Source organism: Ips typographus, linkage group LG4 (assembly GCF_016097725.1).
Source record: "Ips typographus isolate SLU linkage group LG4, UJ_Ityp_2.0, whole genome shotgun sequence".
NCBI lineage: Eukaryota > Metazoa > Arthropoda > Insecta > Coleoptera > Curculionidae > Ips > Ips typographus.
Genome location: NC_138425.1, coordinates 1306789 through 1328414, shown reverse-complemented (window position 1 = coordinate 1328414; position 21626 = coordinate 1306789). Strand labels below are relative to the sequence as shown.

Below are 21626 nucleotides of genomic sequence, written 5' to 3'. Positions count from 1 at the left end.
TGATTTTTCTCTGTCCCTCCCTATTGAAACAAATTTGTCATTATTTAATAAATAATTATGCAAAAATATAATCCATTACACTCAATAAAAAGACTTAAATCGCGTCTTTGACTAAATTCTCGATTCCTTGAATGATTTCATCGCACTTGGACTTTGAAATTGATCCAATTTTGGCCAAACACATGCGCACACTCAAAATAAACTGCAAACGAAAATTTTAGCACGCTTTTTTGTGAGTTAATTTGAAATACCTTTTCCAAATGTGTTATCGTTTGATCACCCTGACTTAGCAACATCCCTCTCATGAAAGTTAACAAGTCTGCTAACCTAAATGAGTCTTCTATTACGTCAACTTGCAATCTGGAATTTTTCTCATAAAATCAGGAAGAAAAATGATATCAAAGTTTGAACTGCCAAAATCACAGTTAGAAATGATACTCACCAGCAAAATTGCCTGTAAAACCTACTTAGAGTGAAAAAATGACAGTTTCAAGCACATTTTTGGAATCCTTATTAAATTTCCTATCTAATAATATAAAAACACTTCAAAATGCCGTAAAATTAGTGAGGAAAAAGGTATCAAAAATTCGAACTGCAAAAAACACAGTTTGAAAGGGCAGTCAGGGAGAAAGTCGCCTTTAAAACCCCCTTAGAGTGAGATAACGACAGTTTCGAGCACATTTTTGGAATCCTCATTAAATTTCCTATCCAATGACATAAACAAAACACTTCAAAATCCCGTACAATCAGAGAAAAATGGTATCAAAATTTGAACTGCCAAAATCACAGTTAGAAATGACACTCGGCAACAAAATTACCTGAAAACTCCACTTGGACTGAGAAAATGATAGTTTTAAGCATATTTTTGGAATCCCCATTAAATTTCCTATCGAATGACACCAAAAACAATTCAAAATCCCGTAAAATTATGGATGAAAAAGGTATCAAAATTTGAACTGCCAGAAACACAGTTTGAAAGAACAGTCAGGGGCAAAGTCGCCTTTAAAACCCCCTTATAATGAGAAAATGACAGTTTCAAGCACATTTTTGGAATCCTTATTAAATTTCATATCTAATGACATAAAGAAACACTTCAAAATCTCATAAAATCAGGATGAAAAATGGTATCAAAGTTTTAATTGCCAGAAACCCAGTTAGAAATGACACTCAGCAACAAAATTGCATGAAAACCCCACTTGTAGTGAGAAAATGACTGTTTTAAGCTCATTTTTGGAATCCTCATTAAATTTCCTATCTAATGACATCAAAAACACTTCAAAATCACGTAAAGTCAGTGAGAAAAGTGGTGTCAAAATTTGAACTGCCAGAAATACAGTTTGAAAGGACAGTCAGGGACAAAGTTGCCTTTAAAACCCCCTTAGAGTGAGAAAATGACAGTTTCAAGCACATTTTTGGAGTCCCCATTAAGTTTCCTATCTAATAACATAAAAAACACTTCAAAATCACATAAAATCAGGGAACAAATCAAGGGAAACAAATTTGTCATTTATCACTATTATTTAATAAATAATTATGCAAAAATATAATCCATTACACTCAATAAAAAGACTTAAATGACGTCTTTGACTAAATTCTCGATTCCTTGAATGATTTCATCGCACTTGGACTTTGAAATTGATCCAATTTTGGCCAAACACATGCGCACACTCAAAATAAACTGCAAAACGAAAATTTTAGCACACCTATCAGTTTGTGAGTTAATTTGGAATACCTTTTCCAAATGTGTTATCGTTTGATCCTGAAAGTATGGCAGATTGAGTGGGATTTTTTTCTGAGTACTAAACTCATCCCCCTGGCTTAGCAACATCCCTCTCATGAAAGTTAACAAGTCTGCTAACCTAAATGAGTCTTCTATTACGTCGACTTGCAATCTGGAATTTTTCTTTGTTAAAGTAAAAAAAACTTACTAAAACAATCAGCAACCTGAAAGGAACCCACTGGTCATCAAAATTCGGTTTTTTATCCACCAACCAACACCGGAAAGGGGAGGAAATCAAGGCTCCGTTCAAACTGAAAGGGGACAGTATGACGCCAAGACAAGGTTTTCCATGTCCAATCCATTGCTGGACGTTCAGTTGAGTGTCCAAGTCCTGTTGTGACGGTTCAGGAGCAAAAGTAGGATGTGAGTGAAACCAACCTGCAATTTGACTGGTTACACTGCTAACTTTATGCCCAACACCCACCACCTAATATTTCGTAGCCTTTATTGTAAATATTTTCGGCGGCTTTGGCTTGCGATATGGGGCACATATCGCAATGGGTGATGGAAGATGCGATATTTTTGCACGGTTCGTAACAGCAAATTTTCAAAGCGCCTTTCTGATAGTCCCAGCGACCTCCCACCAGTCCCATCACTTCGGTTAGGTAGGAATGGGAGTGGAAATCCATTAAAATTAATGCGGACAGCGTCAAACTCACTGAATACTCTTGCTGCAAAGCGCACACAATAGAAAACGAAACATTTGTTGGAAGTTTGTTTTACTGGTCGTTCTGGTGGAAATGGTCGACAATAAACCAGTCTAATTGATGGTTTTTTGATGTATGCACGTGGTTTGGGAGGTTCTTCGTTTACCACCGTTGTAGTAATTATTTCGCCTTGGTCACCGTGTACCATTGTACAACCACCTTCACCATCCTATAATATTACTATTTCATTATGTTTGTTGTTTTCGATTGGTAAAAAAAAAACCCTTAAAAAAGCCCAACTAACATTAGTAAACTTTTTAAGCTTTCTCCTGGGTCCCAACTCTGTACATTTTCGGTTAGTGATTGTTTTAGGTTGTACATCTTGAGGTGTTTCTCTAGACTTATTAACGCTTAGTTGTAAAACTCTGCTCAAAGGACGGCCGTACTGAGTTTGCTCTAAATTACCATACATAAACAATACTACAGTGTGATAAGCTAATCAACAGAATACCACAGCCAAAATTTATAGCTCCGATTTGTTCCAAGAAGAAATGCACTCGACTGATACAAGTTACGTCCCCGCAATTTTTTAATCCGCTCCTCATCGCCGTTTTGTATACGTAGTTTGGTTTTGATGCCAACCAATTGTTGATTATATGGTTTCTAATCTGGGATAAAAAAAAACCTTACACTCGGGGATCTACAACAACCAATTGGTTACCTTCAAATAACGTTCTGGAGTTTTGGCAGGTCTTCCATCGAAAAAATCCGCATTTACATATTTCTCCAAGTCGGTAATGCCATTCTGATCTAAGACAAGTTCAGCAGTTGGTAATTCCATAGACTCAAGTTGTTTAACTATTTCTTCACTGGGTCCCACCTTGGTGGCTTCTACTTCTTTTGTTTGCACTAGTTTAGTTTCCTTTACCGCCAAACCATCATCAACTTCTTCCACGTCAATGCTAACGTCACTTGATTCTCCTTCCTCTTCCCGTTTGATTGTAACTACTTCTTCACCCACTGAAATAACAGGTTTTGGCGGTATTTCAGCAGTTGATTCACTTTTAGGCATTTTAGTATCTTTTTCAGCCTTGAACCGTGCTTTTTTTTTGATAAATTTTCCTTTTGATTTACTTTTTCTTGGTGACTTTTCAGGTTTTTTAGGCGATGTCAACACAGCTTTACTATAAGAATCAGTAGAAGACCCACTAGAGCTTGTCCTCCTCAACTTTTTCACCGTAATTACTTCTTCAATGCTGGCTGGGATCTTAACAAGATGTTACATTTTAAATTACCTCTAAACATGCAGCAACAACTTACCTGATCATCATGTAACACATCAGAGTTGACTATATTGGGAACATCTTCAGTACAACTATCCGAACAGCGATAGCCGCTTAGGCTTCCAGTAAAAAAGTTTTTCAAGTAGTATTTTACTTCAGAAGCGGATTTAGAGCCGATAAATTGAGACAGTCGAACGCTGCTTTTACCGAAAATCTCCAAACCGCGTTGCAGTAAGTTTTTCTCTTTATCCGTCCACCCGCTCTCGTCAGTGATACAGTTTTCCAGGGATACCTGTCCGATACCGTCGGAATCGGAGCAGTCCGAAGTGGTGGGTGCCGAGTTTTCATTGTACCAATTATCAGGGTTGCCACTGGGTTTGTCTAGCAACCACTGGGGATGAATGGTATAGTCGCAATTAAGCAAATCTGAATTCTGTGACACCAAAAGTGTTTTTTCCAGTCTAAAATAATTTATTTTCAGAAAAAAACAAAAAATTTACATTTTTTTGACTGGACAGGACCAAGAAAATATTAAATGTGAAGGGAGTGTTGTGAAAATTATAGGACCTAGTTAGAACAGTTATAGTTAAATAAAACAATGCAGTCTCTGACACTGGATGATGGAGATGGTAAATGTGACGTCACAATGACGAAATTTGACAGTTGGTCAAATTATGATTTTGTCAAGTTAGGTCATTGTGACGTCACATCCCACTGGCTTCATAGAGCTTGAAAAGGAAACCAAGCCAAAATAATGACAACAGAATGTTTTAGAAGAACCTGAATTGAATCAGGCCTGGTGCTGCAGTTTGTCAGCAGCAAAATTTGTAGTTGTTTTCAAGAGTAGAATTTTGTACAAATTTGCATAATTAATACAGTTCATTTGAGAACGGTACGTCGAAATACAACAGTTGTGGTGGTATGAAGCAACAAGAACTTAAGGATAACGTACAAAACCACTTACAAACTAGACTCGCCCCCGAGGGGCAAATTAAAGTCCCCCAAAATATCTATTTCGTCTTCGTCAGCCATATAGAATGATACATGCGTCAGGTGGGCCGTCAAAAATTTCCACTTCCCGGTGCAAAATTCAAGGTCCGGCTCGGCTAGCGATATAAAAAGACTCAGGGCAACGTTGTAAAATTAAATCCACATTTATGGGAAAATTAATAAAGACCAAAATAGGAACCAAAACAGGATCAAAAAGTAAGGTTAAGTTTTGCGAGTACTACAGTGACAGTTGACAGAATTAGGGCAGTGATCGGTTAAAGAACAAAACTTTTTAAACAAAGTAGAGTAGTAGAGATAGCTGGAGATAGCTATAGTAAGGTAAAAGGAAAAGTAAGGGAGAGTAAGAGAGTTGGACTTTGATTTGGTTTTTATAATCAATAAAAAATTACAAAACTAATAAAAATGAATATTCAATTTCGGAACATACTCCTTTAACTGTCAAAGAAAATGAAAATACAATCACGCAGGCGTTCCGCCACCTATGGAATACGTACGCGAGTTGCGTCCGCCATTACGTTGTAACTTGAAGTTTTCGGTTAGCACGTGGAAATTGCCTCCGAATAATTTTCAGTTTTTTCGCGGAAATAAGCTTCCGTATCGCGTATTTTGTGTGAAAATATCCCAGACACCGGTTCCTGGTCGTTTGTGAGCTATTTGCCGCCGGCAACAAACCGTAAGTACTGCCCAATATCGGTAATTTGTTTTGACATTTTACACCAATCTGGTACTAGTGTGGCCGGCATTTTAAGTTTTGGGGGTGGCGGTATTTTGCCGTATCGGCCATTCGACAAGTCTCGAATGTTCGAAAACCCTTACAAGGTTTTTCTGTAAATACTTAATTGTTTCCTGGGTTTTATTTATTTATTCAAGCTTGTTGTTATTTTTGTAATTATTAATGGTAAGTTGACATGCCAGGGTTCGGTGAAAGTACGGTGAGGAAGTTGTGCCACGAGTTGGTTCTTTTCATCTTCAAAGTCCAACCTTTTGTTATTTTCATCACCAAATTTGCTGGTGTTCAGCAAATTATTTTTAGATTAGTTGACCCATTTGTATTTGTGATGGAATCTGCCACATTATTCAAAATTGTCTAGTACCTACCTACTCAATAATCACTGCCAATAATAGGTATAGTCAGTAATGTAATGACTTCCTGAATATTTTTTTTTACACTTTTAAAACCAATTCTTAAAATCCTAAAACTGGCAAGGACATTTACTAAAATTGCGCTAATTTAATTAGCTTATATATTTATATTTTACTTCCAACACTAAGAATGTACCATTGCTAATAATTTGGCGAAATTGTAAGAAAATTTTAAAATTTTTCCTTGACCCAATCAGTCAGACTAATACTATCCTGCTTAATTACACTAATTAGTTCTAAGACATGTAGTATTAGAGAAAGTTTGTCTGCACCTAATACTGTGATGTAGGTGTGTATTGAGAGCAGGGTATTATTTGAGAAATTAAAGATTAATTAGAATAACCAATTCTAATATTTAAAGTGTATCTACATTTTGACACTGAAAATTTAATTAAAACCAAGGTTAATTAATTTGATACATCAGACAAGTGGAACAACGATTTATGATTATAAAGACCATACTTTTATTTGGATGTAATTGATGATTTTGTCCCACATTGGCCAAGTATCTTTGATAACACATAATTCAGCTTATGCAGCTCTCATATCAGTTAAAACTGTTTGAATCTGCACTTAAATTGAAGTAAACACTTGAGGTTTTTGTTTCAAGAATTTACTTCCTAGAAATGACCCTAAAAACGATACATTAAAACAACCTGCAGAATGAAAAAAAAAATAATATGAAACAAACATTTGATGATGATCCAACTACATGATATGTGAATTCATTGATTTTGAATTTAAGGGTTGACGTTCGTTAATGACATTCGACTGACAGTTGACAGTATGGCGTCTCACTCAATCCTGACAGTTCAGTTTTTTGTTAGTGCAAATTTTTTGAGTTTTTTTAGCAAGTTTTACACTATTAGGACTGAAAAATGTGAAAACTTGTAATTCAAATGCATGGTGGATGAATACTTAAATAGGTGAGCTTGTATTTTCATTTGTTTTGCCGGTAACTATTTACCGGCTTTAGTTTTGAATGTTACACTCGTTTGCACTGTTTAAGAAACCTTAAACAAGAAGAAATTTAAGTGATAATTGTGCTAACAGGAGTGTTATGTGACTGTCCGACTTGCCCTGAACTTCAAAGGAAGATGGTCCCAAGTTAATGTTAGGAATTTAGTTAATTAACTATCTCTGAAACAAGTTAATTAATACAGTAAACAAACAAACCTTAAATTCTTGTTGAAACATAAAAATTAGATTACTAACTTCTATTGACTTATGTAACTGGTCTAATCACCTTAAAACCAAAGTACCAATAGACGACCATAAAGAACATAATTAAGTATTTGTTTATAGCTGCTTTGAGTAATTATTTTCAAGAAAATCATTCAACCATTGAAAAGAAAAAAAATTCCAAACAAAATCTTGGTAGCTAGTTTAAGTGTCTGTGTGTGTATTTTTGGATGATTAAGTTAAGTCAGTCTATATATGGAAAGGATAATGATTTTAGTAGTAATTACAGTTTGGTTGGTTGGGGTTTGTTCTAGAAATTTGCTTGAAACTGTTTCTCAAATTTTGATCTTGATCAAGATTTCCTGGTTGGATTTCATCCAAACATCTCATTTTGTTACTATTTTTATTTGAGATGTGTTTGACCCTGACAATGTGACATTTTTATTGAGTGTTTAACCTCTTGTTTAGGTCTCTATAATGGGAAAATAAGGTATTCCATAGAAAGTTTCTACAACAAAAAAAATTGATGTTTTTCAAACATTTCCTCGTTGGAGCGTGAATCAACTATAGTTGAATAGTCTAATGTTCAGCATGGTTTATTTCATGTTCTGTTATTCATGTCTTTGTTTGGCAACAATTCAAGCAAGATTATTTTAGTAATGAAAGTATAGTATTTCGATCTTACAGCCCTACAAAGTTGAATAATCCCAGTACGGTCAGGTGCAAGGTAAAAACCAGTATAAATTATCCTCGAAGATGGAATGTCTGCGAGTTTGATGACTCTTCGTCGTTGTTGTGGTCAACCAGGCTGAGAAGCTACATCACACTTATATTGCATAATATCGCCATTGTTTAAATATTTAATATTCCGGGCCTGCAAGCTGAAGATGGTAACGATTACAACCTTATTTCCTGCCCCATGTTAATTGATCATAATCCGGATTGAGTGCATTTTTTACTTGGTCTGGTGCTTTTCTTGTTTTAGGTCCGGTTAGTTAGATCACGTGTTTAATTACATAACTTAAAATTATTGAAGATTTGAAAATCACCACTCCAATGTATAACCTACTTATGCCAATCACTAGAAACCAGATCGAATTGGCGAGATAGTTTGGAAAAAATGTGAAAGCAGTAACATTATCTGTAACCATTGTAAATAAATAGCTGGACCCAAGATTGTGTATGATGATTATAAAATAGCACGGCCTTGTAATGTCGATCTGGCCCTAGCTACTATTTCTGGACATGCAACAGGTTAACAACGTGGATGACGTGTCGTCATTAACGAGTTGCATTTGAATGAAGTGCTTGCGATTTCGAGAACTTTCGCCAAGTTGCCAAGTTTCGTCCCCCCGGAAAACGATTGTGGTTTTCTACAAGTTCGTCTTGGGAAATTATCTTGTTGAGTGTTTGTTTTGTTCAAGTTGCCATCGAGGTATACAGTACGAGTGGTTAATGTTTGTTGCGTTATCTTATCACGGAGCTACGTAAAATTTCGATTGGTAGTCAACAATTTGGATAAATTGTAACTAAATTTGTATCCAAATATGTTTACTTCTTTTGCCTGGTTCTGATCTTACCACACCAAAATGGTTTGTTGAGAGAGTCACCTGAAGCTAATCTTAGAGTCCAGGAAGATGTTCTCCAGCCTATAAAAACAACGGTGTTATCAATCATTTTTGCTGGTCGTAGTGCGCAATATGGCAACACGGCAACCCACAATCGCTTCGTTAATTCCGATAATTCCAATCAACCACGGCCTTGATGTTCTACGACCAGGCAGGGCGCAGACTCACGTCTTTTTCGTGTTGTCAAGAACACGAACCACGACGACGATCAGCACCACGTCCACGTGGTAAAATCCGTTCGCCGGTCGACGTAGTCAGCTTCGAAGCGTTATTTTTTCGACACGCAGTTTAGGCCAAATCAAAGACTTTTTCGGATTTTGTTTGTGTTTCTCACTGGACGCCCTATCAAATTGAATTGCCCGCGCTCGATAGGATCGCGTTGTGATTGGACAGCTGTTTGAGTGGTTTTTCGCTAATTTTGGACTTTGTCATGGTAGGTAATGATTTGTTTTAAGATGACTGTCAAAAATAACATTTAACGTTGAGTAAAGACTCTAACCACCTTTTTACTGCTACGTAGTCAAAAAAACTAATCACCTCATCCACCATAAAGTAGTTGAAATTACTTAAATTATTATTGGCAAGATAAAATTTAATTCATTTATGATGAGTACTTAAGTGGACATTTTTAAGGCTTTGTATCGATATTATTCCCTATACTAACAAACTAAATTCAAGTGAGTGCAATTTACATGTTCACATTGGAATTTTAGTAACTGGACGACCTTCTTTCCCAGTCCAATAGATAATAATTAGCCCGTTATGTAAATTCACCTTCTTGACATTAAACCAATCTCACACTTTCGTTTTTTTTTCCCGCATTTTATGCTCCTGATGTAACCTACAATTTATTGGTTTATTGATTAGTAATCTTTACACATTATGACAACTAATCTAGATGATTGTAAAATAATTATTTTTTCCTGATTTAGGTTTGTTTACTTTTTGCTGCTTCTCCGGATTATTAATGTAGTTAACTTAATTAGAAGTTATTTTTATACCGTTACACGATAAATTTGCGCTAATTAGCTGGATTGCAACAATTTCCCTACAAAATCATAACACTCTGCATTTTTTTTGCGCGTTCGGTGAGATAATGGCAGAATTTTTCATGCCGCCTTTAAGTGTGACAAGAAAAATGTATGAAACCGCCAAGTCTGTAATGGGTTTGATGAAATACGGTTCGATTACCTAACTTATAGATTTATCTGCGTCTAGCTAGAATAGTTTGGGAGATACGCTTCATTATTTTCAATTAAATCTGAAAGATGGTTTAAGAGAGAAAGAAGAACCAGTTTTTGATTCTCTGTATGTTTACACATGTCAAACGTATTTGAACTACTCTGAATTTAATACAAAAGTGATTGTGATGAAAATTCCACACCGGTTTTTAACCCGTCCGTGTTGGCGAACGTGTTTCTGTACTTGGCAGACGCAGATACGACTAATTATACCATCATTAGTGGTTTAATTAACAGACGATTCCGTTAGGTGGGTGACTTATTGCCTACATTTTGCTAATACGCTTTAGGTTTTAGGGTTTTTATTGACACGCAAGTATTTGTTGCGTTTTCCGGATGTAATATGAATGTAGTGAATTATGGTCGTTATATGGCTTTTGCGAGTATTAATGGTAAAGTAGGCTGTGCATCTATCATTTTAACGCTCCATCAAGCGTGCTGGGCCAATTTCGACGTCACGATGACGTAATTTGACAGTTGATTATAATATTATTCTGTTCAATTACGTCATCGTGACGTCAAATTTCCAGTCTTCAAACTGTCAAATACATACATGCACCGCCTACTTTGGTGTTATTCAACCAAATGGTATAGGATTTCATTTTATTTTTTGAGATTATATTTTTTGAGTTTTTTTTTGTCTCTATACCATCATTAGTGGTTTAATTAACAGACGGTTCCGTTAGTTGGGTGACTTATTGCCTACATTTTGCGCTAATACGCTTTAGGTTTTAGGGTTTTTATTGACACACAAGTCAGCGGTTTATTGAAACTGCACACCTGTTGCTTTTCATTGAGTTCAGGGGAATTACAGTATTTGTTGCGTTTTCCGGATGTAATATGAATTATGGTCGTTACTGTATTCCTGTTGACATATTCTATATAATAACATTGTGGCAAAATTGGCGGAAATGACTAGGCTTTATTGCTAATTTAATTCTAATGTTATATTTTGTGTGTTTTTGGAAATTGTTTGACCGGAACTCCTGCAAAGTTTTTATACCAGATGCCTATTACCATATCTATTCAACAAATTCGCTTCTAAGGAGAGTAAATCGTAGGGACGTTTGTACGCCTACGAACTGTAGCTTTCATTCTCTAATAGTTAGAAATTTTGCAATAACCCAATCAGGTTCGCCGATCTGCATCCGGGTTCGCCGACTCCCGCGAAAAATTCAAATTTTTGGGTACTCTTACCGTACCCACAGCAGCACCCATATGACCAAGTGAAACCAGTTGGCCGGTTGGTCCAAGTGAATGGAGTAACTGAATTTATGTTCGCGTTGAGACTGTAGTACTTGACCTTTTAATGTAAAACGGTATTTTTGTCTTGTCGATTCTTGTTGGGAATTTTATGTGACGTAATTAGTTTGTTTTAAAAGATATCCGTGAAATGTATGTTGATCATCACACCTGAGGGATGTGAGAGTATCAAAAATAAGTAGCTATACACTCCTTGTCCTGTTAACATAGCCCAGCACAAATGTCATGTACATTGGGTTGTTTGTGATTGGTCAAAAAAAGCAGCAAGGTGAACGCTGCTTTTTTGACCAATCACAAACTGTAATGGCATTTAAGGGCCATATTAAGTCATGTGACCTGTATTAACCACTGGTAAAGTAGGCTGTGCATCTATCGTTTTAACGCTCCATCAAGCGTGCTGGGCCAATTTCGACGTCACGATGACGTAATTTGACAGTTGATTATAATATTATTCTGTTCAATTACGTCATCGTGACGACAAACTGTCAAATACATACATGCACCGCCTACTTGGTATAAGATTTCATTTTACAGTGCTTTATTAATATTGACAATTGATTGACAAACGCGATTAATACAAAATGGCGATAAAAGTCCTCCATCTTTTTGTTTTGAAAACTGTTTAAATATGAAAATAGGGGTGTTCCCCTATTTTCATATTTAAATCCTGCCCCCCCGTCTTAAATTGACATTTTCTGAAATAATCACAAATAAATGATTTTTTCTCTCATACACGTTTAATATGGCTTTTGTGAGTATTAATGGTAAAGTAGGCTGTGCATCTATCGTTTTAACGCTCCATCAAGCGTGCTGGGCCAATTTCGACGTCACGATGACGTAATTTGACAGTTGATTATAATATTATTCTGTTCAATTACGTTATCGTGACGTCAAATTTCCAGCCTTCAAACTGTCAAATACATACATGCACCGCCTACTTTGGTGTTATTTAACCAAATGGTATAAGATTTCATTTTATTTTTTGAGATTATATTTTTTGGGGACCATATAATTTTTTTTTGTATAATAGTTTTCGTACATTTAACTGCCTGCTGACTAACTACTAACTATAGAATTGTTGAACGCAATCCAACTATAAAAAAAGATAAATAAATATAAATGCAGAAGGTGAATTGGGATATTTTGGCTTCTATTCATATAAACATTATAAACTAATTCAACCTTGACTGACAAAAATGTTTTTATGAGAAAATACGCGTTGGTAGATTTTTTCCCCGCAAATCGGAATTGAGGATCTATTAATTAGCATCTTCAAATTGGTCGGGTTGAACAAACTTACAGCGCTAACTAGTTTTTTTTCCAATTTGTTTCAGGATTATATTGTTGAATTTGGGCCCAGTAATCGTGGATCGATCAAGCTATGGCCCCGTCCCCAATTCGTCATTTGTTAGCGTGGAGTTTGCCTTCTGTTGCCGTTCTTCTCAGCTATTTGTGGTACAAAAAGAGGAGAATTGGAGCTCGAAGTGACACAGGAGGCTGCGAACCTCTAGAGGAGGAATCCTTCCAAGAGTGCGTGCAATCATTGAATAATTCAGTCAAGAGCGAACCAGTTGACATATCATTCAAAACTGCCGATCAATCGGTAAGCGCCGGAATGTACCAATAGCGCCATGAATGTAACGTTGAAATGTATGTTGCCAGGTGGACGTTCAGAGTATTCCGAGCTCTACTCCGGCTAAGAAATTCAACAGATCGCTGAGCGGCGTTGAAACCGCTCCAATCGATATAGTGTACCCTAGAGATTTGAAGACGTCCAAGTCTAGTCCCGTGGTCATTTCAGATGAAGATTTGGACCTAGAAATTGAGAAGGTAAGCTTGCTTTGAAACATGATTGAAAAAAGTTTCTTAATGTGAAACACAAGTAGCCCGAACGAATGTGACGTCATTTGATAGTTGAAAAGACTGTTAATATCTTTTTCTGTCGACCATGTATTTACAGCCTTTTTTAATGGACGAATGCAAAATCGTTCATCGATGAGCTCGATTTTATCATAGGCAACCAAATATGCTCATAGTATACTTCTATCCTTCTTTATTTGTATTAAACAGAAAGAAATAGACGCATATTATTTAGTTGACATCCACCATTACCGCCGCAACTAACTGTCACTGTCATTGTCAAGGCTGCCTATGATTTTGGTTTGCCGTGTTGCGTATACAACTGACAATTACTTATATTAACCAACCGTCAGTTTGGTTAAAGTTGTACAGATGGCATTAAAGGCATTTTTTGTGGTGCTGAAAGCAAAAAACTTAGCCAACCAGTCTTTATTGTTAGTATCGTATCCAAATAACATAAACAACTTGCTTTATCGTGAAATGTTTTGATTAAAAAAAATTGTATTTATCACCAATACGTTCAATGTTCAACTTATTGTCGTTAGTATCTGTACTAGAAAACGTCAAGTGATTTTGTTAGTTTTAAAGTGTTTTTTTGTTATTTTTTATAATTTCTGTGTTAATTGATATAATTGCAGTGACAGACTGTATCATGAAGTTAGAGAATAATTTTCAGATTAAATCTATGAAAACCCACTACATTTCCCCCAACATTGCCAAGACGCCTTCCCCAATAAAGTCCAGCTCATTGACAGCAGTGACGGAAAAAGACACCGCAACAACCCAAAAACCGACGTCTACTGATAACACTCCCATAAAAAAAGAACCTTTCACCGTGGTGACAAACAGCGCGGAAAAAAATACAGTTATTCCCGGCAAATCTCCTAAGAAGGGTAAAGGCAAAAACAGAAAATTGGAAAAACCTGCTAACAAGAAAATGGCCCAGACTGAAGTGCCCGAAGGCAAAATGACTGAATTAAAGGTTAGAGTTTGGCCACTTTCTCCCGATTTGTTCTAACCCTGTTTTTTAAATAAGCAGATTTTGATTGACAAGGAGGAGGCAACCGTGGCATCCTCCACAGGAAACAAGCAACGTAGCGACAGCGTCCATAAACTCCATAGGAAAAATTCGGGACGGGATTCGGCCAATCATAGCCCGTCCGATGTCATGTTGGCTAGTTCCAGTTTAAGCAGTATGTCGGACAATCACAGCGAGGTGAGTTTGTATGTATGAATTTATCGCCGTCGATCAAGGACGTGAGACAAGAACGGATTACGTAAAAACCTCAATCTTATCGCTTGCATATTAATTGGTAGAGATAGAGCGTTTTTGGATAGCGATTTTCCCACTTGATGTGAGATAAAAAATATCGTTGCTTTGTGGCGGTAGTTTGATCATGAATACCACGTCGGCTCGTCATCTCGTTCCGTGTTGTTGTTAGCGCATCGTTTTTTTTTTTGTAAAATTACCTATGGTAAGCCATTGTTTATTTTTTTAAAACATCAAACGTCAAAACCTTGTAATCTAGCTAAATTGGTTAGTTTTATCTTTATCCAATAAATTGCGTGCCATTGTTAACAGCTGGACTGTTCCATATGTTTTTCAGGTGTTTCACAGTCAACATACATAGCTTTTGTATACAGGGTGGTCCATCGCAATCCATTATGAAGAAAATCATAATGACTTGCTTATTTTATATAAAATACCCTGTATTTTGTTTAACTTCTTTTCTAGACATTTTTATATCTGTATTCGTTTTTTAGCATTTTATTTGAAATTTGACATTTGCAATACCAAAAACAATTGTAATTTTCGCTTACCAGAAAACGGTTTTTTTTCTTGGTATTTGTGTTTAGCAAGGTTGGTTCTACAGTAGTAGTAGAAAAATGATACAGGGTGAGCAAAAAAATTTGAAAAATTCAAGTTTTTGAAATAGAAATATATGGAGCACACTCCTATTTTTATAATTTTATCTTGTTCCCTGTTTAAAATTAGGACAAGTTTGTATTAGGTTACTTATTTGAAAAATTAATAGGTTCTAAAATAGTCGACGTCACAATGACCGTAATTTAACAAAACAATACGTTAACCAACTGTCGTATTACGTGATCGTGACGTCAAATTTGCCCGGCACACTTGATGTAGCGTCAAAATGCTACTATCCACAGCCTACTTTACCACGTTAACCAACTGTCGTATTACGTCATCGTGACGTCAAATTTGCCCGGCACACTTGATGCAGCGTCAAAATGATACTATCCACGGCCTACTTTACCATTAACATTCGCGAAACGGCTTCTGTCGTTTATTTGTGATTATTTCAAAAAGTATCCCTTTTTTACATACATGCGATGCACGTCATTGACGTTTAACGCGCCTCGTTGCCAGATGTTTAGTTTTTTTCATTAAAACCCGAACTTTACATAAATTTTGTATTTATTTACTTCTTGTCTCTCAATTTTAGACGGGAACAAGATAAAATAACCCGCAAGTAAAGTCTAAGCAAAACAGGTTTTTTTCTTGGTATTTGTGTTTAGCAAGGTTGGTTCTACGGTGGTAGTAGTAGAAAAATGATACAGGGTGAGCAAAAAATTAATTTAAAAAAATTCAAGTTTTTGAAATAAAATATATGGAGCACATTCCTATTTTTATAATTTTATCGTGCTCCCCGTTTAAAATTAGGACAAGTTTGTATTTGGTTACTTATTTGAAAAATTAATAGCTTCTAAAATAGTCGACGTCACAATGACCGTAATTTAACAAAACAATACGTTAACCAACTGTCATATTACGTCATCGTGACGTCAAATTTGCCTGGCACACTTGATGTAGCGTCAAAATGCTACTATCCAAAGCCTACTTTACCACGTTAACCAACTGTCATATTACGTCATCGTGACGTCAAATTTACCCGGCACATTTGATGCAGCGTCAAAATGATACTATCCACGGCCTACTTTACCATTAACATTCGCGAAACGGCATCTGTCGTTTATTTGTGATTATTTTAATTATATGACGTACTACGGCAGAATTAATGCCGTCTACTATTCCTACTAGAAGATTAAATGAAATTACTTAAAATAACACTCTTAGAAAGATAATCAACAATTCGGAAATCGGGTATGAGTTTGTCATAAAATACTCTTAAAACATTCGCGATTTAACCGACTCAATTTGGCTCACCCTGTATTTTGTGAGAAATATATTCTAACATAATTTTTTTTGCAGGGTTCAAGTGATAGTGGTAAAGGAGGTAGCGACCTGGCCACCCCGCCAGCCTCCCGCACTCCCCAATTGCCCGCCAATCCGGTGTTGCCAATCATTTACGATTTTCTCGTTCCCCAAACTCTAGTCGGAAAGCTAATCGGCCGACACGGTTCGTTCGTTCAAAATATTAAGGACCGATCAAATACTTTTGTGTATATTAGGAAACATCCCACCAATAACAAGTTTAAGGTAAACTTGAACTAGCGAGAAAGTACAGTATTGACTGAATATTGTTTGGTGTTTTAGTTGTGCAGTGTGGAGGGTACTCAAGCCGATGTCGATAAAGCGTTGAAACTAATCAGAGAGAAATTCCCGCCCAAGAAATACCCAGAAGTGACTTTGGAACAGGTTCAGTTGACTCCAACGGTGCACACGGTGCCTCTTATTCCCGACTACATTTATGTAAGCACGTAAAGGGATGAAATGCACATTTTTTACTTGAACGGGCTAATTTACTCGTAGCTCAAACTGATCGAGGGCATCAACAACGACACCATCGTCAGTTGCATGGTGGCCCCCGACCATTTGTTTATGCAACAACCCGCTCACCCATCGTTTCCCACATTGTCAATGCTGACCAATTGCATGAACCTTTGCTACATGTCGGCCGAATCGCCCATGTTGCCGCGGCCAATTCCACGTAAGTTGTTACGCGATGTCACCCTACAGAAATTTACTAAACTTTGTGACGTAGAAAACACAGTTTGCGTGGCCTATTCCGTGGATTCGTGGTACAGAGTGATGGTGTTGTCCACGGACGAGGCTACCGACACTTCCTACGTGAAATTTATGGATTTCGGCGGTTACGCTTATGTGGAAAACGAAAATCTCAGGCAGATCAGAAGAGACTTTATTATGTTGCCTTTCCAAGCAGCCGAATGTTTCTTGGCCAACGTTTTACCTAAAAGTGGTAAGTTTAGTTTGGTTGCCATGTTAATTTTGCTTAATGCAGAAGGTTTTCTTTTGGTGGTTTGAATTTTTGCATTTACTTTGACGAAACATGTTAAAGACCATTAAATGCTACTCAAAAATGTCAAAGGCGGTCTTTAGAACCATTTTGAAAGTTTCATACCTCTCAATGCTATTGAGAACATTCTAAAAAGTGCCAGAGGCTTCTACAAGTGTTTTAAACCTTCCCAGACTTGTTTTAAATTGTCAGAGGTCTCTAGGAAAATTTTAAATCTGCCAGAGACCTTTAAGTGCTACTGAAAACCTTCTAAAAAGTGCCAGAAGCCTCTGCAAGTGTTCTACATCTTTTAAAAAGTGTTTTATGGGCTCATCTTTTTGCTCTAATTAGAAGTACTCCTGAATTCCGATCTTTTGTCTGTTGGAAAACGTCAGTTTTAATGCGGCGTTGTCTGGTTGACAAATCACATTTTTTGTTTTGTTTCTAGGCAAAAAATAACAGATTTTGTGTGTGTTTTCTTATATTATTAATAGTTGTATTTTCAGTTTAGTTATTTGTTACTAGTTTATTTTTAATATTCGTCAAGAGGGGGTTATTTTATACTTAATACATTATGAATTCTTTGGTTAATCTTAAAACAGTCACGTGACCATTTGTACCTTAAAATGACTCGCTAGATTTAGAGTTTAAAACTAAAAAACGGTCACGTAATCTTTAAAATTAAATTTAATTATTGAAAATAGTCACGTGACCCGTCAAATAATGTTTTGTCATTTACAGTCGCGTGTGATCTTCAGGGTTCCGTTCTGGCGTTAAATGAGAGTCACGTGACCTTTAAAAATAAAATTTGATTATTTCAAATCGTCATGCGACTTTGTGAACTGTAAAAAGAGTCACGTGACTCTTGAAATTATTTTTAACATCTAAAACTTAGGATTCCGGTTTGATGTGAACACGTTTTTAATTGAAAATGCATTATAAACGAGACACACATGTGTGTCTTTAAAAATATCAGTTTAAACTGAACAAGGAGCATGTGATCCTTTAAATAACATTTTGACATTCAAAACTGTCATGTGACATTATAAAATCCATTTTTAATCTTAAAATAGTCACGTGACCTTTAGGATCCGTTTTGTAGTTAAAAAAGAGTGTTACGTGGACTAAAAAAATTAAATTTGAGTATTGAAAATCGTCACGTGACCATTTGCACATCAAAAGCAGCCACGTAATTTAAAAAATCTCGGTTCAAACTGAAAAACGGTCACGTGACATTTTAAACTTTATTTCGCCATTTACAGTCACGTGACTTTTTAAAAAATGTTTAATTATTGAAAATCGTCATGCGACTTTATGAACTGTAAAAAGAAGTCTTTTTGAAATAATCACAAATAAACGACAGAGGCCGTTTCGCGAATGTTAATGGTAAAGTAGGCCGTGGATAGTATCATTTTGACGCTGCATCAAATGTGCCGGGCAAATTTAACGTCACGATGACGTAACATGACAGTTGGTTAACGTGGTAAAGTAGGCTGTGGATAGTAGCATTTTGACGCTGCATCAAATGTGCCGAACAAATTTGACGTCACGATGACGTAATATGACAGTTGGTTAACGTATTGTTTTGTTAAATTACGGTCATTGTGACGTCAACTATTTTCAAAGCTATTAATTTTTCACGTGGACTAAAAAAATAAATTTGAGTATTGAAAATCGTCACGTGACCATTTGCACATCAAAAGGAGTCACGTAATTTAAAAAATTTAATTTAGATGGGATAACAAATGAAAGCGTATTATAGGAAATACTGCAAAAGTTGGCAACTATGTCTGCAATGACGAGCTGTATTAGCGCCATCTCTTAGAGAGTTTACCTACAACTGAAGCGGCCTAAAATACATTAGAAAGCCCTTGAAGCAGATACAGTACTTATCATTTAGTCTACTTCTGCCTTCCAGTGACAGTTAACGTCAAACTGACAGTTCCACTGGATTCCCCGACCCCAAATTAGTCGAAAACGAATATAAACTCGATTTTTTTAATTTTGGCCGCCATCTTGGATTTTCTGCCTTCCAGTGACTGACAGTTAACGTCAAACTGACAGTTTCAAAAAAAGGGATTTTATAGTTTACTGAATGTTTTCCTCCTAACCTAACCTAATTTGAAACTGTTAGATGAGGTGCACCGTTTTGCCTCTAGGGGGCGCCGAAAGCGCTTTATGGTACACTTTTACACTTAACCTCAAATAACTCAAGACACTTTGTAGAAAGTTTTATATGTCAATGGATAGCTAATAAAATGAGCTTATCATTCACATATAAAAATTGTTGGATTAGTGGGACGGTTTTGCCGCTAGGGGGCGTTGAAAAACCTGTCAAAATATTACGTCATTATGACGTCAAAAAAGCTCTACTCGCTCCATGGAGCTTGAAAACGAATGCGGCCACTGTTTGCATGATCTGTGACAGTCAAAGTAATATTTAATCTCAATTTCAACTAATTAATTACTTTGAATACGATTAATGGCAAACTAAATTGTTCCAGATGATGGTTCGTGGTCAGAAGGTGCTTACAACTTAATAGCTGAATTAACCAAAGGTTCCCTCATTTATACCCAAGTGGCCGGGTACACCCCCGACGATATTCCTTTAGTTTTATGCTATATCGTTACCAATAATAGGGTAAGTTTAAATTAGAACCAACGTGGTTTGAATTAATCCGTAACGCAACAACAGGGTTACATAAATGTGAATCGAAAACTGTGCGAGGAGGGCTACGCCCGATGGACGGGCGACGAAGAGGAGCAAGATCAGCGTCAAGAAGACGCCGCCCAGTCCGCCCAACTCGAAAATCAACCCCCCGTCGATGTGGTTAGCCAGTAGGCCCGTTTAATTAATTACTTGTTTTTGTATCTCTCCCACCTCGTTTCGGCTTGCGATGACTGAGAACGTAAATTTCACTCATCATCCATTTTTCAGGCCGGTGGTTGTCTAAAATATTATTCTTTTCGTGAGCTAGTTTTAGATTATTGACTGATATGATTAAGTATACGGCGTGTCCCGAAATTCGTTTAAGCTTAGATGTCGAGTATTCGGGTTATCAGGGATATTTTCGTTGGAGACGCGTCCGTATATTGTGTCGGAACCAGTTTGGTTCGTTAGCTAATAATGCTTTAATTTTTCTTGAAGAAAGAATCGCGTTTGGGTACATTTTTAAACATTAAACCGAATCAGTTTTAAAAAAAAAATGACGTAGTTTGCTTGCAAAACGATCTATCAATTAGGTTTAACTTGTATCTTACATTATTTTGTAAATGTAAATAACGTTAAACAAGTTTCTGGAAGAACACGTCAAACATGGTTGCGTTGGTAAAGGGACGGCAGTATTTTTTTTTTAAATTCTTTCTTTAAGAGATTTTATTTATTTCATTTCACTTCGTGAGTTACTTTTAGTTTATTTTTAGTGTAAATAATTTGGGTGTTATCCACGGAGCACTGTTTTGTTATAATTTAGTAGTACTTTTTTTTTAGAGTTATTAGCTTTTGTTTTTTAATTTTTTTTAAGGAGTTCGGTGTAAATATTAGCAGAATATTTTGTCAGTCACGTTTTCTGTGTATCTTACACAACGTTCTTACTACGTAATAGTAATGTGGCTGTAAATTTACCCCCTCCGTGCGTTTTGCTATGGTTTCCCTAGTATTTAGGCAGTTGCCTGTGTGACTTTCGATATTTGATGTTTTCCTTGAATTTGTTACGTATCTTATAATTTGATGATTTTGTTATAATAGCTATTTTGTATATATTAGCAGATTCATTGTGTAATATAAACTTTTTTGGATTTTTGTCTTTGATGATAATATACTACTATTAATAAAACTCTTTTTTTTGGATAGCACAATATTTTTTTTTCCTTTCCAAAATGCTTTTTTAATTGCTTAGAATCATAAATTGGTTCATTAGCTACTAGAAAATGAGAAAAATATCTTGAAATTTTTGCCAGAAAGAATTTTTACTTTTACTGGTGGATTGTTTAAATGCGATGTGCTTAAAACAATCATTTTCTTACTCCAAGTGGGTTTTTCAGGCGATTTTGTCTTTGACTGTCCTTTCCAACTGTGTTTCTGGCAGATCAAATTTTGACACCGCTTTTCTCCCTGACTGTACAAAATTTTGTAGTGTTTTTTTATGTTATTGACCAAGAAATTTAATAAGGATTCCAAAAATGTACTTAAAACAGTCATTTTCTCACTCTTAGTGGCTTTTACAAGCGATTTTGTCCGTGACTGTATACTCAAAACGGTGTTGCTAGCAGTTCAAACTTTGACACCCATTTTTCGCCCTGACTGTATTAAATGTTGTAGTGTTGTTTTATGTTATCAGATAGGAAATTTAATGAGGATTTCAAAAATTT

At 36.1% G+C, this 21626-nt stretch overlaps 2 protein-coding genes across 2 annotated transcripts; one reads left to right on the top strand and one right to left on the bottom strand.

Annotated features, from left to right (window-relative positions):
- Window positions 1-1499: 1499 nt before the first annotated feature.
- Window positions 1500-4934, bottom strand: LOC145727811 (histone H2A deubiquitinase MYSM1-like). Its single transcript, XM_081977645.1, has 10 exons — window positions 4675-4934; window positions 3748-4171; window positions 3149-3694; window positions 2939-3095; window positions 2732-2883; window positions 2504-2656; window positions 2208-2451; window positions 1945-2158; window positions 1733-1892; window positions 1500-1678 (listed from the first exon to the last, which is right to left on the bottom strand). The coding sequence occupies exons 1-10, from the start codon at window positions 4740-4742 to the stop codon at window positions 1571-1573; spliced, it is 2226 nt and encodes a 741-aa protein (XP_081833771.1). The 5' UTR covers window positions 4743-4934; the 3' UTR covers window positions 1500-1570.
- A 291-nt stretch (window positions 4935-5225) lies between these two features.
- LOC145727527 (uncharacterized) lies at window positions 5226-21107 on the top strand. The gene is made up of 11 exons (XM_081977128.1): window positions 5226-5394; window positions 12513-12781; window positions 12841-13008; window positions 13715-14020; window positions 14075-14254; window positions 16271-16498; window positions 16556-16711; window positions 16772-16949; window positions 17004-17219; window positions 19760-19896; window positions 19951-21107. The coding sequence occupies exons 2-11, from the start codon at window positions 12560-12562 to the stop codon at window positions 20095-20097; spliced, it is 1938 nt and encodes a 645-aa protein (XP_081833254.1). The 5' UTR covers window positions 5226-5394; window positions 12513-12559; the 3' UTR covers window positions 20098-21107.
- The last annotated feature ends 519 nt before the right edge of the window (window positions 21108-21626 follow it).

What these genes read in the sequence shown, in the direction of transcription:
- LOC145727811 (XM_081977645.1), bottom strand. Translation starts at nt 4,742, where the DNA reads ATGGCTGACGAAGACGAAATAGATATTTTGGGGGACTTTAATTTGCCC. An exon ending in AGCTATAAATTTTGGCTGTG is followed by an intron (nt 2,884 to 2,938) that starts GTATTCTGTTGA and finishes ATGGTAATTTAG; the next exon opens with AGCAAACTCAGTACGGCCGT. An exon ending in TAAAGGCTACGAAATATTAG is followed by an intron (nt 2,159 to 2,207) that starts GTGGTGGGTGTT and finishes GTCAAATTGCAG; the next exon opens with GTTGGTTTCACTCACATCCT.
- LOC145727527 (XM_081977128.1), top strand. Translation starts at nt 12,560, where the DNA reads ATGGCCCCGTCCCCAATTCGTCATTTGTTAGCGTGGAGTTTGCCTTCT. An exon ending in GCAAAATGACTGAATTAAAG is followed by an intron (nt 14,021 to 14,074) that starts GTTAGAGTTTGG and finishes TTTTTAAATAAG; the next exon opens with CAGATTTTGATTGACAAGGA. An exon ending in CAACGTTTTACCTAAAAGTG is followed by an intron (nt 17,220 to 19,759) that starts GTAAGTTTAGTT and finishes AAATTGTTCCAG; the next exon opens with ATGATGGTTCGTGGTCAGAA.